The sequence below is a fragment of the Sapajus apella genome, unplaced genomic scaffold (genome assembly GCF_009761245.1).
Source record: "Sapajus apella isolate SASKATOON/1434 unplaced genomic scaffold, GSC_monkey_1.0 scaffold14, whole genome shotgun sequence".
Lineage (NCBI taxonomy): Eukaryota > Metazoa > Chordata > Mammalia > Primates > Cebidae > Sapajus > Sapajus apella.
This window is the reverse complement of record NW_022436954.1, coordinates 3,211,075-3,225,376: the sequence shown is the minus strand read 5'-3', so window position 1 is coordinate 3,225,376 and position 14,302 is coordinate 3,211,075. Positions and strand designations below refer to the sequence as shown.

Genomic DNA, 14,302 nt, shown 5'->3' with positions numbered 1-14,302 from the left:
CTATGCTTTAAATTTTCTAGAGTAAAATGTATAGTACTTATGAACATATTACAGTTACTACTGTCAGTATATAGCATAGCACAGAAACATGCTTCAAATGTCTCCTGGAGAGTCTAGTGTGACTCAGTCTCTCTGTACACACGACTCCAACGACTACTCTGACTTCTTTACAGAGCCTCTACCTTTTACCCTCTGCCTCTCAGCACACCATGTGTGCCCCTTTCACTGAACTGCCCTCACAGCTGGCACCATGCTGGTCTTGTTTGTCCTACATGTACTTGGCCTAACATTAAGTTACTGTTCAGTTAGTATGTAATCAATAACTGAATGAGCTCCTAGACTCACTTTCCCAGCTAATTTCTGGAAAAGCAGAAACAATTTGGTGTTTCCCAGATTTTTCAATGCCATATGCAGCCAATCTTCAAATCAAACTGCTCAAACAGTTGGACAATAGCCATGACCACTATGCTTTATCATGCTGTTCCATTTAAAAAGGATTTACACGTGTTTCTGTTTCTCACACTAACCCTGTGGAGTAGGTGGGATTATCCTCATTTTCACCAGTGAGAAAACTGAGGCTCAAAGAGAACTAATCTGCTCAAAGAAAATGGCTCTACCTGCAGTTCTAAACCAGGGAAAGAGCTGTTTTGGTGTTTGGAATCCAGAGTACGTGGTTAGGTGTTTTCAGGAAGGCCTCCAGAAGCATCATCATATTTATTTACTCTATTCATTTGTTTACCAAATATTTATCAAGGACTTACTATGTGCCAGGTACTGTTATATATTTTGGGGACATAGCAGAAAATGAAACAGATACAAGTCCCTGCCTTCATGAAGCTTATATTATATTCTAATGGGAAAATAACCAGAAACCGGCTGGGTGGACCACCTGAGGTCAGGAGTTTGAGACCAGTCTGACCAACATGAAGAAACCCTGTCTCCACTAAAAATACAAAAAATTGGCCGGGTGTGGTGGCGCATGCCTGTAATCCCAGCTACATGGGAGGCTGAAGCAGGGAATCGCTTGAACCCGGGAGGCAGAGGTTGCAGTGAGCCCAGATTGTGCCACTGTACTCCAGCTTGGGCAACAAGAGCGAAACTCTGTCTCAAAAAAAAAAAAAAAAAAAAAAGAACGGGCGCTGTGGCTCACACACCTTTAATCCCAGCACTTTGGGAAGACTGAGGCGGGCAGATGACAAGATCAAGAGATCGAGACACCATCCTGGCCAACATGGTGAAACCCCATCTTTACTAAAAGTACAAAAATTAGCCACGCGTGGTGGTGTGCCTGAAGTCCCAGCTACTCAGGAGGCTGAGATAGGAGAATCGCTTGAACCCAGGAGGCAGAGGTTGCAGTGAGCCGAGATCATGCCACTACACTTCAGCCTTGCCACGGAGTGAGACTATCTCAAAAAAAAAAAAAAAAAAAACAACCAAAAACCAAACAAACAAACAAACAAAAAACCCAGAGACCAATAATTATAGTTAACATTTGTGTATTAACTGTGTTCTATTCTACATGCTTTACAGGAAATAACAAATTTAATCTTCATGTCAACCCTACAAAATAGGTTCTGATGTTATCCCTATTTTACAGATGGGGAAATTAAGGCACAAAGCAACTAAGTGACTTACTCTACCATACATCACATAGTTAATGAAATAGTTTCAAGATTCAAACCCAGGCAGTCTGATTTCAGATGACAGGTACTTAACTGTTATACTATATTTCCTCTAGAAAATGATTTTGAAGCATTACTGAACTATAAGTTAACTAACTACTTTATAGATTAAAGGGTATTCTGTGGACTGGTCAAAGATCTAACCAACACGTGTAACAGTTTGTTTTTTTTTTTTTTTGAGATGGAGCCTCACTATTGCCCAGCGCGATCTCGGCTCACTGCAACTTCCGCCTCTCGGTTTCGAGCGATTCTCTTGCCTCATCCTCCTGAGTAGCTGGGATTACAGGCGTGCACCACCATATTGGTCAACCTGGTCTTGAACTCCTGACCTCGTGATCCACCCGCCTCAGCCTCCCAAAGTGCTGGGATTACAGGTGTGAGCCACTGCGCCCGGTCTCATGTGAAACATTTTTATGTAGAAAAAGATAAATTTTTTTTTTTTTTTTGGACAGAGTTTCGCTCTTGTTACCCAGGCTGGAGTGCAATGGCGCGATCTCGGCTCACCGCAACCTCTGCCTCCTGGCTTCAGGCAATTCTCCTGCCTCAGCCTCCTGAGTAGCTGGGATTACAGGCATGCGCCACCATGTCCAGATAATTTTTTGTAGTTTTAGTAGAGACGGGGTTTCACCGTGTTGACCAGGATGGTCTCGATCTCTTGACCTCGTGATCCACCCGCCTCAGCCTCCCAAAGTGCTGGGATTACAGGCGTGAGCCACCGCGCCAGGCCTAGAAAAAGATAAATTTTATGTCCCTCTCCCCTGGCAAAAATTCAGCAGCACTAGGAAGTGGCTTTCTGCCACCCCTTTATGGCAAGAAGCCCATTCAACACTGGGAGAGAGATGGCTACAGTAGCACTGTGACTCTATGACCCTGTCCACTCTCACCACATAAATGGAAATCCCTGGCTATCCAGAAAGGAGGGAAATGGTGACTGGGGAATCTGCCCATTGTAACCCCTAGGCTGCTATTTGCAGGTGCTTTAAAGTGGAAGAAGTGACACTAATAACTTTGATTCTATCTGGAAAAGCAATATGAAGTGGAAAGAACGAGGACTCTGAAGTTAGGCTGACTGGGGTCTGATACTTATGTTCTGGTACTTGCAATGTGGGTACCTCCTAGCTCTCTCACGAATACCTGTGAGAATTAAACAAGTTGGGGTGAGCAGTGCCTGGCACAGTGCAAGGTATGCAAAATGGACTCCAGGTTTCCTTCTCTCTGGCCTGGTGGTCTGTACTGCCTTTGAGGGGAGTCTTCCTGCAGCCCCTGCCTGCCTAAGCCTGTGAGGCTCTCTTCATGGTGCTCTCATAGACAGAAGTCACTGTAATGAACAATATAAACTGGTGGTCCTGCCAAGGCAGATTTGGGGGATTTCCTCTAAGGATTCCAGGACTCTTGATGAGACACAAAAAGAAGTTCCTTACTGAGTGACTAACAACAGGTAACAAATCTTTAAGAACTGTGAAACCAAAATTCCAGAAGATACAGCTTGGTAATCACAAGATGACTATGGTGAACTCCACTTGACATTCTGGGTAGGGGGAACCCCCAACTCTACCACTGAGTGTATGCATGTGTGTGAGCTACTAACCATTCTTTCCTTAAGCACATCTGTATTCTGGCCCACTCTTAGCTGGTAATAAGATTTTAAGGGGAAATTTAAAATGTATTTAGGGACATTCCAGTGTCCCTAAATAGTTGTGCAGCATTTGACTTTGTTCATATATACTGTGCCGGCTGCAATGCCATAGAACATAAAGACTATCTCTGTATTTAAACAATGAAGAGATAATGTGAGTTCAATCCCCATTATCAGGTTAAAAAAAATGTTTAGGCTGAACATTTTACTTAATACTTTACCTTTCGCAAGTGTAACACTCGCAGAACTCATTATTTTCTCCAAAGAACCCATCTCCATAATAACAAGAAATTTCTTCTCCAGGTTCAATATCTCTTAGAGCCTTCACACATGCTGTATCTCGACCAGTTGACACAAACTAAAATAAAAGTAACTCAGTAAGAAACTCACACCTGAGGCAAAAACAAAATACTTGAAGAATTTTTTTTTAATGCTTACCTTACAATTAGGTCTGCAATCTGAAAAATGTCCAAAAGATAAAGTCAATTAACTGTTGACAAGATCTGAAACACGAACAATTACAGAAATCTGAAATAAGCTTTCCGTATAACTTTACAACTTCTGATAGGAGTTTAGGTCTCAAGTTCAACTAAAGGAATACTTATTTAATAAGTTTGTGGGAAAATTTATATTTCAAATTCTCCTTTAAAGGAAGATACAAGTTTAACTGAGGTTGACAAGGCCATTCTAGCAGTCAGAAGGAATGCCCAACACTAGCGTCAACACCTTGGAAATACAGCTTACCATGGTTTATAAACGCAGCAGGACCCAGCCAGAGTTGAGCACAGTTTTTCCTTGTGGAATACATGACACTGAAGTCGTTTTCTCCATGTCTAAGTAGCATGTTCTCCTCAATTTCTGAAAGTTCGGCAATACAACCCACCAGTAATTCTATTTTGTCATTTCGTTTCCTATTTAAAATATGTGATGTTAAAATTACTAGTAATTAAAAATAGTAAGGCTTCTTTTAATATAATAATCCTGACCAATAAGTATCAGAGACGGAAAAGCCCTAGCTGTCTACACTTCAGTTAGCTCACTCGGATCCCTACCTGGCTATCCCTCTCTTCTTTCTTGGAGCCCCACAGCCTTGTGCCACGGTTACTTGTGTTCCTATCTGATCCCTGCAAGAGAATGGAAACTCAACCAGGACAGGGACTATGCTACCTGTGTCTCTGAACCCCCCAGTGCGGTGTTTTGCTGGCAGAAAGTACTCAAAGACTTGCGGCATTGAATTAAACTTTCTGACTGCTGGATGAAGCAGGCAGGAGCCAGTGGCAGTAAGGGTTATGAGGATCCAGAATTGTGGTGCCACTTTTTAGAGCACACCATCCACTAGGAATGTAATGCAAGCCAAGTTTCCAATCTTAAATTTTCTTTTTCTTTTCTTTTTTTTTTTTTTGAGACAGTCTTGCTCTGTCACCAGGCACCAGGCTGGAGTGCAGTGGCGCAACCTCGGCTCACTGCAACCTCTGCCTCCAGGGTTCGAGCAATTCTCCTGCCTCAGCCTCCCAAGTGGCTGGGACTACAGGTGCACACCACCATGTCCAGCTAATTTTCGTATTTTAGTAAAAACAGGGTTTCACTATGTTGGTCAGGATGATCTCAATCTCTTGACCTCGTGATCCGCTCACCTCAGCCTCCCAAAGTGCTGGGATTACAGGCATGAGCCACACCGTGCCCGGCCCCAATCTTAAATATTCTAGCAGCCACATTGAGAAAGTAAAGTGAATACAGGTGAAATTACTTTAAAAATATATTTTAATTCAATATCCAAAATACAATTTCAGTAGGTAATAAACAAAAGAACTACTAATGGGAATAAAATTTAATATGAAATCTGATGTGCAGAGCACACTTACAGCGCTTCTCAACACAGACTAGCCACATTTCAAGGACTCAAGGGCTGGTGGCTACTGTACTAGACAGTACAGCTCTAGAACCCTAGCTCTCAAACCTACATACCCATCTGCAACACAGGGAGCCACATAATCCAACTAGAAGCTCAATATAGCCTGAGGTAAACAAAGTACACTAATGCACATACACTCACTTCAGAAGCCTGGCAATAAGGTTCTTTTCCCTATTCAATTTTCAGATACCTGACCCCCAAAATTTTTGCCATAGGTATAAGATGGTGGGTACATGAGGAGCTACATGTTTTTCCTGGGAGATGACATAGGGAACAGGTATGATAGGAATGATACAGTAGTATATTCTCTTTCCCCTGTAAACTATGATCCCTCTTAGCTGGGTTCAACTCTGACTTTTTTGAGACAGAGTCTTACTCTATTGCCCAGGCTGGAGTGCAGTAGAGTGATCTTGGCGGCAGCCTCTGTCTCCTGGGTTCAAGTGATTCTCCTGCCTCAGCCACCCAAGTAGCTGGGACTACAGGTGTGCACCACCATGCCCAGCTAATTTTTGTGTTTTTAGTAGAGACGGGGTTTCACCATGTTGGCCAGGCTGGTCTCGAACTCCTGACCTCAAGCGATCCGCCTGCCTTGCCCCTCCAAAGTGCTGGCATTACAGGCATGAGCCAACATCCTCTGCCAACTCTACTATTTTTACTGAAGCTGGCATATATATATATATATATTTTTTTTTTTTTAAGCAACTAATGCTTTAGGGAGGTTTCCACCCTTAAAACTAGTATCATTAACACTTTACCTCCAACCTTTCTTCTAGGTCAGTAAAAGACTGTGGAAGCCAGGTTATCTAATAATGGTATTCACAACCCTTCAGCAATCACATCACTGGGCAGGCATCCAGACTTAAGGGAAAATAAAAAGCAATTTGGCCCAGTGACGGGATTTGGTTTCGAGACTTCTACTTTCCCCATTCTGACTCCAGTTGATGGGCCAAGGCAACGGCACTGCATCAGCTACTTCAGCGTAAACTCTGGCTTCATTCCTTACCATGAATATCTTAGCACTTTAACAATAATTTAAAAGAGAACTTTAAATAAAATTAAGGGTTTATACTAGTAGAATAGTTACCACTCTTTTGTTGCAACTATTTTGGCTCCATTTTGTTCTGATGAGTATCTATTGCATGGCAATATTTCAAATCCACTGTCAGTTGCAAACATTCGCAAATAAATAAATACCTAAAACAGGAAAAAAAAATTGATAATGACTTTAAATAGTTTACCCTGCTAGACTTTCTCAGAATTATAAAAGAAAACCACATGCAATGATGAGAATGAAATTTAAGATCTAGCCTGGACAACAACAACAAAGCAAGACCCAGTCTCTATAAAAAAACATTAGCCAAGCATGGTGGCATGCACCTGTAGTGACAGCTACTTGGGAGGCTGAGAGGAAGGATCACTTGAGCCCAAGAGATGGAAGCTGCAGTGAACCATAATCAGGCCACTGCACTCCAGCCTGGGTGACAGAGAAAGACTCTGCCTCTAAAAAAATCAATATAATAAACAAGAAAAGTAAGATTATTCAGGCCTGGTGTGGTGGCTCATGCCTGTAATCCCAGCAATTTGGGAGGCCGAGGTGGGTGGATCACAAGGTCAAGGGTTTGAGACTAGCCTGGCCAAGACGGTAAAACCCTGTCTCTACTAAAAATACAAAAATTAGCCAGGCACGGTGGCGGGCACCTATGATCCCAGCTATTTGGGAGGCTGAGGCAGGAGAATTGCTTGATCCCGGGAGGCAGAGGTTGCAGTGAGCCAAGATCGCGCCACTGCACTCCATCCTGGGCATCAGAGCCAAGACTCTGGTCTCAAAAAAAGTAAGATCATTAAGTAACAACTAATGTTACTAAAGAGTTTCAAATTTCACAATTTTTCTGATTTTGTAATATTTGCATTACAGTAGCTAGCTGAACACACCTCTAACCAAAAAACTGATAATCCTCCCATGGGCATTTCCTTTAAGTGTCATGTCAGTATTCAAAAAGTTTCATATTTTGGAGCATTTCAAATTTTTGGGTTAAGGGTACTTGTTCTGTATGACTACCTAGTAGCTTGTTTTTCTAAATGCTTACAATGAATTTCACTTCTATATGACAAAGTTTTCTCTCTTTTTTGGTCTTAGAGACAGGGTCTTGCTCTGTCTCCCAGGGCTGGAGTGCAGTGGCATGATCTTAGCTCAGTGCAGCCTCTAACTCCTGGGCACAAGCAATCCTTCTGGCTCAGCCTCCTGAGTAGCTGGAATGACAAAGATATACACCACCACGCCTGGCTAATTTTTTTTTTAATTCTTATTTTTTTTAAAGACAAAGTCTTGCTATGTTGGCCAGGCTGGTCTCGAACTCCTGGTCTCAAGCAATACTCCCGCCTTAGCCTCCCAAAGTACTGGGATTATAAGCATGAGCCACTGAGCCTGGCCCAGTTTTCTCTTTGGACTGTCATCCAAATGACTGTTACAAGATCTTCAGATTGATTAGTTTTTTGAAAAATTTAAAATTTCAGTATTAACTAACATTTAGGGTTTTAGTTTACTTCGCCATTCTTTTTAATTTTTCATTTTATTTTATTTTTTTTTAGGCTAGTCAAGTGAAGCAGTGGGAATGGAGAAGGAACAAGGAAATCTGTAACTGATTATTAGTTGTAAACACCACCGCACTCGGACCAGCCTACTTCACCATTCTTATCCAAATAGGTTAACAGCATCAGTTTAATAAACTTACATGTTCTTTGAATAATTTCTCCTGCATTTTATTCTTGTTGAGAAAATAGTGCCGTGCCCATTCGCCTGAAGTCAAACATTTGAAGGCTTTCTCTAAGTGTTCATCTTTCTTAAAACGTTCAATTACCTCCTTTAGTTCTTCTTGCCTTCCTTTAATAGGCCGAAATCTGAAAGAAATCAAAACAATAGGTTATTTGCCACAATCCTTGGGCCACTGATCCATCTTACGAGATCTTGAGAAAGAGCTAATACCCTAAAAACAGCCATGGTTATCAGAGCAAAGATCTAACAGAAGAGGTCAACAGTCAATAGTCTTGATAACTACTATTCAAGTAATACTGATCACCTGGATATGTAACTTCTCTTTTTTCAATCTGTTGTTTTAATAATTTTACGTCACTGTTATTAACTGTGAGGTGAGCAGATGATTCAAAAGCTGTCTGATTCACACTTATACTAGCTGTCAACTTTGGGAGATACAAAATCAAAGATCTAGAATAGAACACATCTAACTGAGAGTTAGAATGACAAGAATCTTAAAACATGCAAAATCAAGCTGAAGAGTACCAAGCAATGAATTTCAGAAGTATGATGATGCAAACAAAACCATGCCATACACAAAAACATTCTTTATGTACACAGGTAGAAAAAATCTCAAACTAAGTATTCCAACAGGTTTTCAAACACAACTTGATGTTCTAACCACCCATGTCAAATTCATCTTTGGTAACTGCATTCAGAGACAAAAAGAGTGCAAGAAGTGTAACTCTCGTGGTGAAACTGCTATACTGGTAATGTAGGAAAACTGATGGGGTAGTGTTTTTTTGAGACAGAGTCTCACTCTGTGGCCCAAGCCTGGAGTGCAGTGGTGTGATTTCGGCTCACTGCAACCTCTGCCTCCCAGGTTCAAGTGATTCTCCTGCCTCAGCCTCCCATGTAGCTGGGATTACAGGTGTGCGCCACCACGCCCAGCTACTTTTTGTATTTTCAGTAGAGACCACATTGGCCAGGCTGGTCTTGACCTCCTACCCTCAAGTGATCTGCCCCCCTCAGCCTCCCAAAGTGCTGGGATTACAGGCGTGAGTCACTGCACCCGGTCTGCTAGGGTAGCATTTAAAAGCCTTCTATTACAGAATCAGCCATAATGATGACTTCAGAATATCACACCATTAGGTCTATATTAACGCATGACACATCATGGTCCAAGCAAGACAAATTTGTGAATCCCTCATTCTAAAGCTGTGTTTTTAGTAGAACATGTGTACTATAAAGTTACTCACATCTTAATTTCAAATTTTCTTTTCATGTCAATTTCATTTGGCTAATTCTCCCAAATAAAGTTTTTATTTAAAAAAAAAAACAACAACAAAATATCCAACAGAAAAAAGAAATTACAGATTGCCGTTCAAATAAAATACATTAAGAAAAAATATTAGTGGTTCAAGAGGAAAAAATCTTTATGTGTCCTACTCTAACATTTAAAATTGTACATTTCATAAACCTGAATATACTAAAATTGAGGTAAGATCTAGCACAAACTCCAGCAATGGAAGCATTCGGCAGAGATTTTTTTCCTAGAGAGGCTATCATGCATGCATTCATAGTATTTCATTAAGATTTCAAGTCACAGTATTTCATCAAGGATTATTTATTAGGTGCTGTGTTGTGTACACAGCGGGATATGAAGTGCTATGGTGAAAAATACAAGAGAAGACATGGCCACTGTTCTTAAATGAAAAATTTAATTGGGACTAAAAGACATATATATGCCTCAAACAGTTAAGCCATCGATGTGCAAATACATGTTAATATGCTAAAAACTACATTGCTACATCACCGAAAAGTATGGAAGTTATAACTAGGGTGTAAAATGTATATGGGAAAGGTTTAGGAAAAGCACATTACAGGTAGGGAAGAATCAAAAGGAAGGAAGAGTGAGCGGAAGTATAAAGATCTTAATAAGGCTAGATTCAAATCGTTGACCAGGGTCAGCTAGTTAGCAATAAGAAAGTTAAGTACTACAATCAGGAAGAGGGAAGACATGAGGTCCAGAACAGGTATAACACTGTTTACTGGACAGGATCACTGGAAGACTTCAGGTGTACTAATGCATACTGATACTACCAGGAACTTACTAGCTGCAGACACTAGTTTCAGTAATCCTGAATTCTCACAACTATTAGCAGAACCATCTGAGAGTTCAAACACATCCTAGAGATAATAATACTGAAGAAATGAACGGGGCCCTATTTTCTATTTTCAGTCAATTGGTATATAAGCCTTTACAGACAGATGAATGCAAGCCCTTTAAACAATTCAGAATGTCTTACTAGGCTGTCAACATATGGTGTCAGAGAACCACCATTAAAATAAAGATTTGCAGAATTGGGAAAGCATCCAAACACCCATACTAAACTACCTGTAGCCATCACAATTGATTCTGTCAAGATACAATCTCTAAGAAATCCATTCTAAACCAGTCTTGCTGCAATCCAACACTACATAGTTATTTGCATATGAAGGACAGATAAGACAACAAAGCAGCTCTTAGCTAAGGCATGACCCGTCAAGTAATATGAAATATGAAATGGTGAGGAACAGATATCCCATGTTTTATGTGGCAATCAGAAAAGCAAGAGTTCATTTTAAGCAAATGCAATAAATTATCCATGCCATTAAATGACAAGGCTATAAATGACAGAAAGAGCCAAGCTATCTTTACACATTCAATGTGAAAGTGACCAATGGGAACATTATTGCAAAATAATAAAGCAAGTCTGGGACAAATTTACCTAAAGCTCATAAGAATGTAATACAAAAAAAGGCTACAGACTTAGAATGAACCTTGGCTATATTTAATAGGCTTTATGTGTGTTCTACGCTTTTTGAAACAAGTTCATTCCTACCTAAAAATGCCTTCAGGTATCCTTAGTTTTGTTTACTTTTTATTCATAATGCTAAACAATTTATATGCTAAAACCAACACAAAATAGTCAAGTCTTGACTTAGTATTCTGCCTCCTACCTTCCCTGTGTTGACTTGTTTCTGCTTTCCCGACTTTATTGCCTCAAGCATAAATAAAATCCCTTGTTATCCATAGCAAGAACCTCTATTTCACTTAAAATATAAGTTGCTGTCCCAAAAGTGCTAAAACTTACTGTCAAAGTTGGCTGTTACGGGCATTAAATGACAGTGAGGAAAAGGAAGAAGAAAATGGTTATGGGTGCAGACAGGCAGGAGATGAGACAGTTGTTTTTTTTTTTTTTTTTTGAGACGGAGTTTCGCTCGTTACCCAGGCTGGAGTGCAATGGTGCGATCTCGGCTCACCGCAACCTCCGCCTCCCGGGTTCAGGCAATTCTCCTGCCCCAGCCTCCTGAGTCGCTGGGATTACAGGCATGCGCTACCATGCCCAGCTAATTATTTTTTGTATTTTTAGTAGAGACGGTGTTTCACCACGTTGACCAGGATGGTCTCGATCTCTTGACCTCGTGATCCACCCGCCTCGGCCTCCCACAGTGCTGGGATTACAGGCTTGAGCCACCGCGCCCGGCCGAGACAGTTGTTTTAAATAATCCTACAGAAGTATATAAAAGTCAGCTGGCTGACAGTCCAAATCAAATCCCATTAGAACAAATACTGTGGAAAATAAAAGTTAAGACTGTTACACCTCCTAGGGCCAGTGCAAAGGCACTGAGAACCTTAGGGGGATTTTTTTTCCTGTTACTGAAAAGAAAAATACATTCTCTCATCAACTATAATCACTCTAAATCTCCCAAACAAACTGCATAAAACTATCCTTCTACTGTGGCACTTAAAGGCCATATAATTTACAACAGCCCTTTTGTTCCACAAATGAGGAAAATTAAGGCCCAAGAAGGCTAAATAGATTGCCTATGATTTAGGGCTAATGAACAGAAGACCTGGGATTTACCCTGGCCTTTCTCAGTCCTGTTCTATGACTTGGCTCAGGAGAGGCTTCCTTGCATTGTTTCACAGTTAGAAGAGGATTTGACTTGCGTTTGCCATTGAGCATCAGCACTGGGCCCAACAAGAGAGAGTTCTAGCTTGCATACTGACAATACAGTGGAGGGGATTAACACAAACGTGAATTTCAAATTTTAGTATTTGGGTGGGGGGGTGGGTGGCAAAGGAGGCAAGAAAAACAGGTATTTGGCATTTCCAAATCAATATGCCCCCTCCTCCCTCCCTCAATGAAAATGTGCTACTTTAAATCAACCAAACATATCTATTTTTCTCTTCTTACACTTCTGATCAGCAGGTGGTATAAGAAAAGTAAAAATGTCATTTACAATTGGTTATGATTAAAGGGGCAGGAAAAAAACATATGAATTCACACTCCCACACACCTGTTCCCCACTCTTTCCAGAGACTCACTTCCCAGGTTTTCTTGCTATTTGGTTTTTCTGTCTCTCCACTGTGCAGTGAAGAAAAGCTGTAGACTGTATTAGCTGTGCTACTGTGCCCTTCATTAGCATGCACAATCAAGAGCTGACTGGAGGGGTGGGGAAAAGGAAGGGGGACAGAAAAAAGGGAGACAGGGAAAGAGAGAGGAAGAGAGAAAAATGCTCAAATATTTAAGATATAAAATAAAACCATGAGGCAACATAGTGAACACGTTTCCCCCTCCGAAGAAGGTTTAGCTGCAAATCGAGTTTGTAGACGCTGAGCGAGGAGTCACACAATAGCTCTTCATTTCTTCTTGACCTGAAAATAAATGAGAACCAGAAACATACCTGGCTGAGTCCTGCAATCAGGGCTCAGCTAATCACATGGAGTGACTCCTGATCTTTTGATGAATGATTTCTCTTAAGATCACCCTGTTATGAAGTACAAGTGGTTTTTTTTTTTTTTTAATAAAACTATATCAAGCTACTTTAAAAGGTTTGTAAAATGTTCTGGAACTCATATTTATGCTGACACTTCAAATTACTTAGCATAGAAGAACATTTTAAAAGGCTAGAACAGGTTAGTATCTCATTGTTTATAACACACACTACCTACCTCACAGGGTTGTTGTGAGAAAAACTGTCAGATTTTGAAAAATGCCTTGAGCTCCTCGAAGGAAAGGCGCTATATAAATGCAAAAACAAACAACAAAAATAAAAAGCCATTTGTATAATTTATACTTGTAACTTCTAAACAGACTTATAATATTCATTGTTGCAAAAGTCTTTAAAACTCTGTGATATTTAAGAACTTTAAGATGCCACGGTAGGCTCAGTGGGATAAAAGCCATGCTGCTGAAATTCTTTGCTTCCCATAGAATTCATCTTACCATTAAGTTAGAAGGTTTGAAAACATTCTTTACGTATTCTGGTCAAGTACTTAATTTTAAAGTGATATTTAAAGTGATTTATACATTCATATCCAATCGTGGATATGAATAATCAAATACATATTTAAGTGAAATAAAAATTAGATGGTTACTGGAGAAATGTGAGTAAGGACCGTACAGGCTGACGTTCTGATTAGAAAAACCAAGAAAAGTTCCAAAGAGAAACTCAGTGCCCTTGAGGTGACTCCCCTGATGTTTAAATGCTGTCTCCTGCTCAGCTTACTGCTGGCCCGAGTCTCCCTCACACCTTGTGATACTGTGAAATCTCAGGGTCACGCAGCCTAAAAAACGGGACATTACTGAAAGCATGGATCCCTTTGTTAAAATATCCTGCTCCCACTCCGTTTAAAAACCAGAGCTATAACCAACAACTCTTTTTTTTCTCGTTAAAAAGAAAAATTTAGGCCGGGCGCGGTAGCTCACGCCTGTAATCCCAGCACTTTATGAGGCCAAGGCAGGTGGATCACAAGGTCAAGAGATCAAAACCATCCTAGCCAACATGATGAAACCCCGTTTCTACTAAAAATACAAAAATTAGCTGGGTGTGACGGCATGCACCTGTAGTCCCAGCTACTCGGGAGGCTGAGGCAGGAGAATTGCTTGAACCCAGGAGGTGGAGATTGCAGTGAGCCGAGATCGTGCCACTGCACTCCAGCCTGACACCTGGCAAAAAAGCGAGACTCTGTCTCCAAAAAAAAAAAAGAAAAAAAAAAAGAAAAATTTAGGTTTCATAATTACAAAAGTCAAATCCAAATTTCTCCCAATAAACTGAAATTAGCATTTTGTTTATACTATTTCTAAGTATTCATGCTACAACTTTTGTTTGTTAGTAAATATAGGGATATATTAAAACCTATGGCCGGAGCTGGTGGTTCACACCTGTAATCCCAGCACTTTGGGAGGCCGAGGCAGTTGGATCATGAGGTCAGGAGTTAAGAGACTAGCCTGACCATCATGGTGAAACCCTGTCTCTACTAAAAATAC

General features: G+C 40.7%; 1 protein-coding gene across 9 annotated transcripts in view; it reads right to left on the bottom strand.

The window, feature by feature from the left end:
* The window catches only part of KMT5B (lysine methyltransferase 5B), a 60,606-nt gene that overhangs the window by 14,589 nt on the left and 31,715 nt on the right, over nt 1-14,302 (bottom strand). For 6 of the 9 annotated variants that reach the window (XM_032282595.1, XM_032282603.1, XM_032282596.1 and 3 more), the window contains exons 4-9: nt 12,985-13,053; nt 7,963-8,128; nt 6,315-6,424; nt 4,063-4,229; nt 3,757-3,776; nt 3,540-3,676 (exon numbers count right to left, since the gene is read on the bottom strand). In XM_032282595.1, the coding sequence (XP_032138486.1) occupies nt 3,540-3,676; nt 3,757-3,776; nt 4,063-4,229; nt 6,315-6,424; nt 7,963-8,128; nt 12,985-13,053 (669 nt within the window). The other 3 variants (XM_032282599.1, XM_032282600.1, XM_032282602.1) reach the window with 2 other exon arrangements.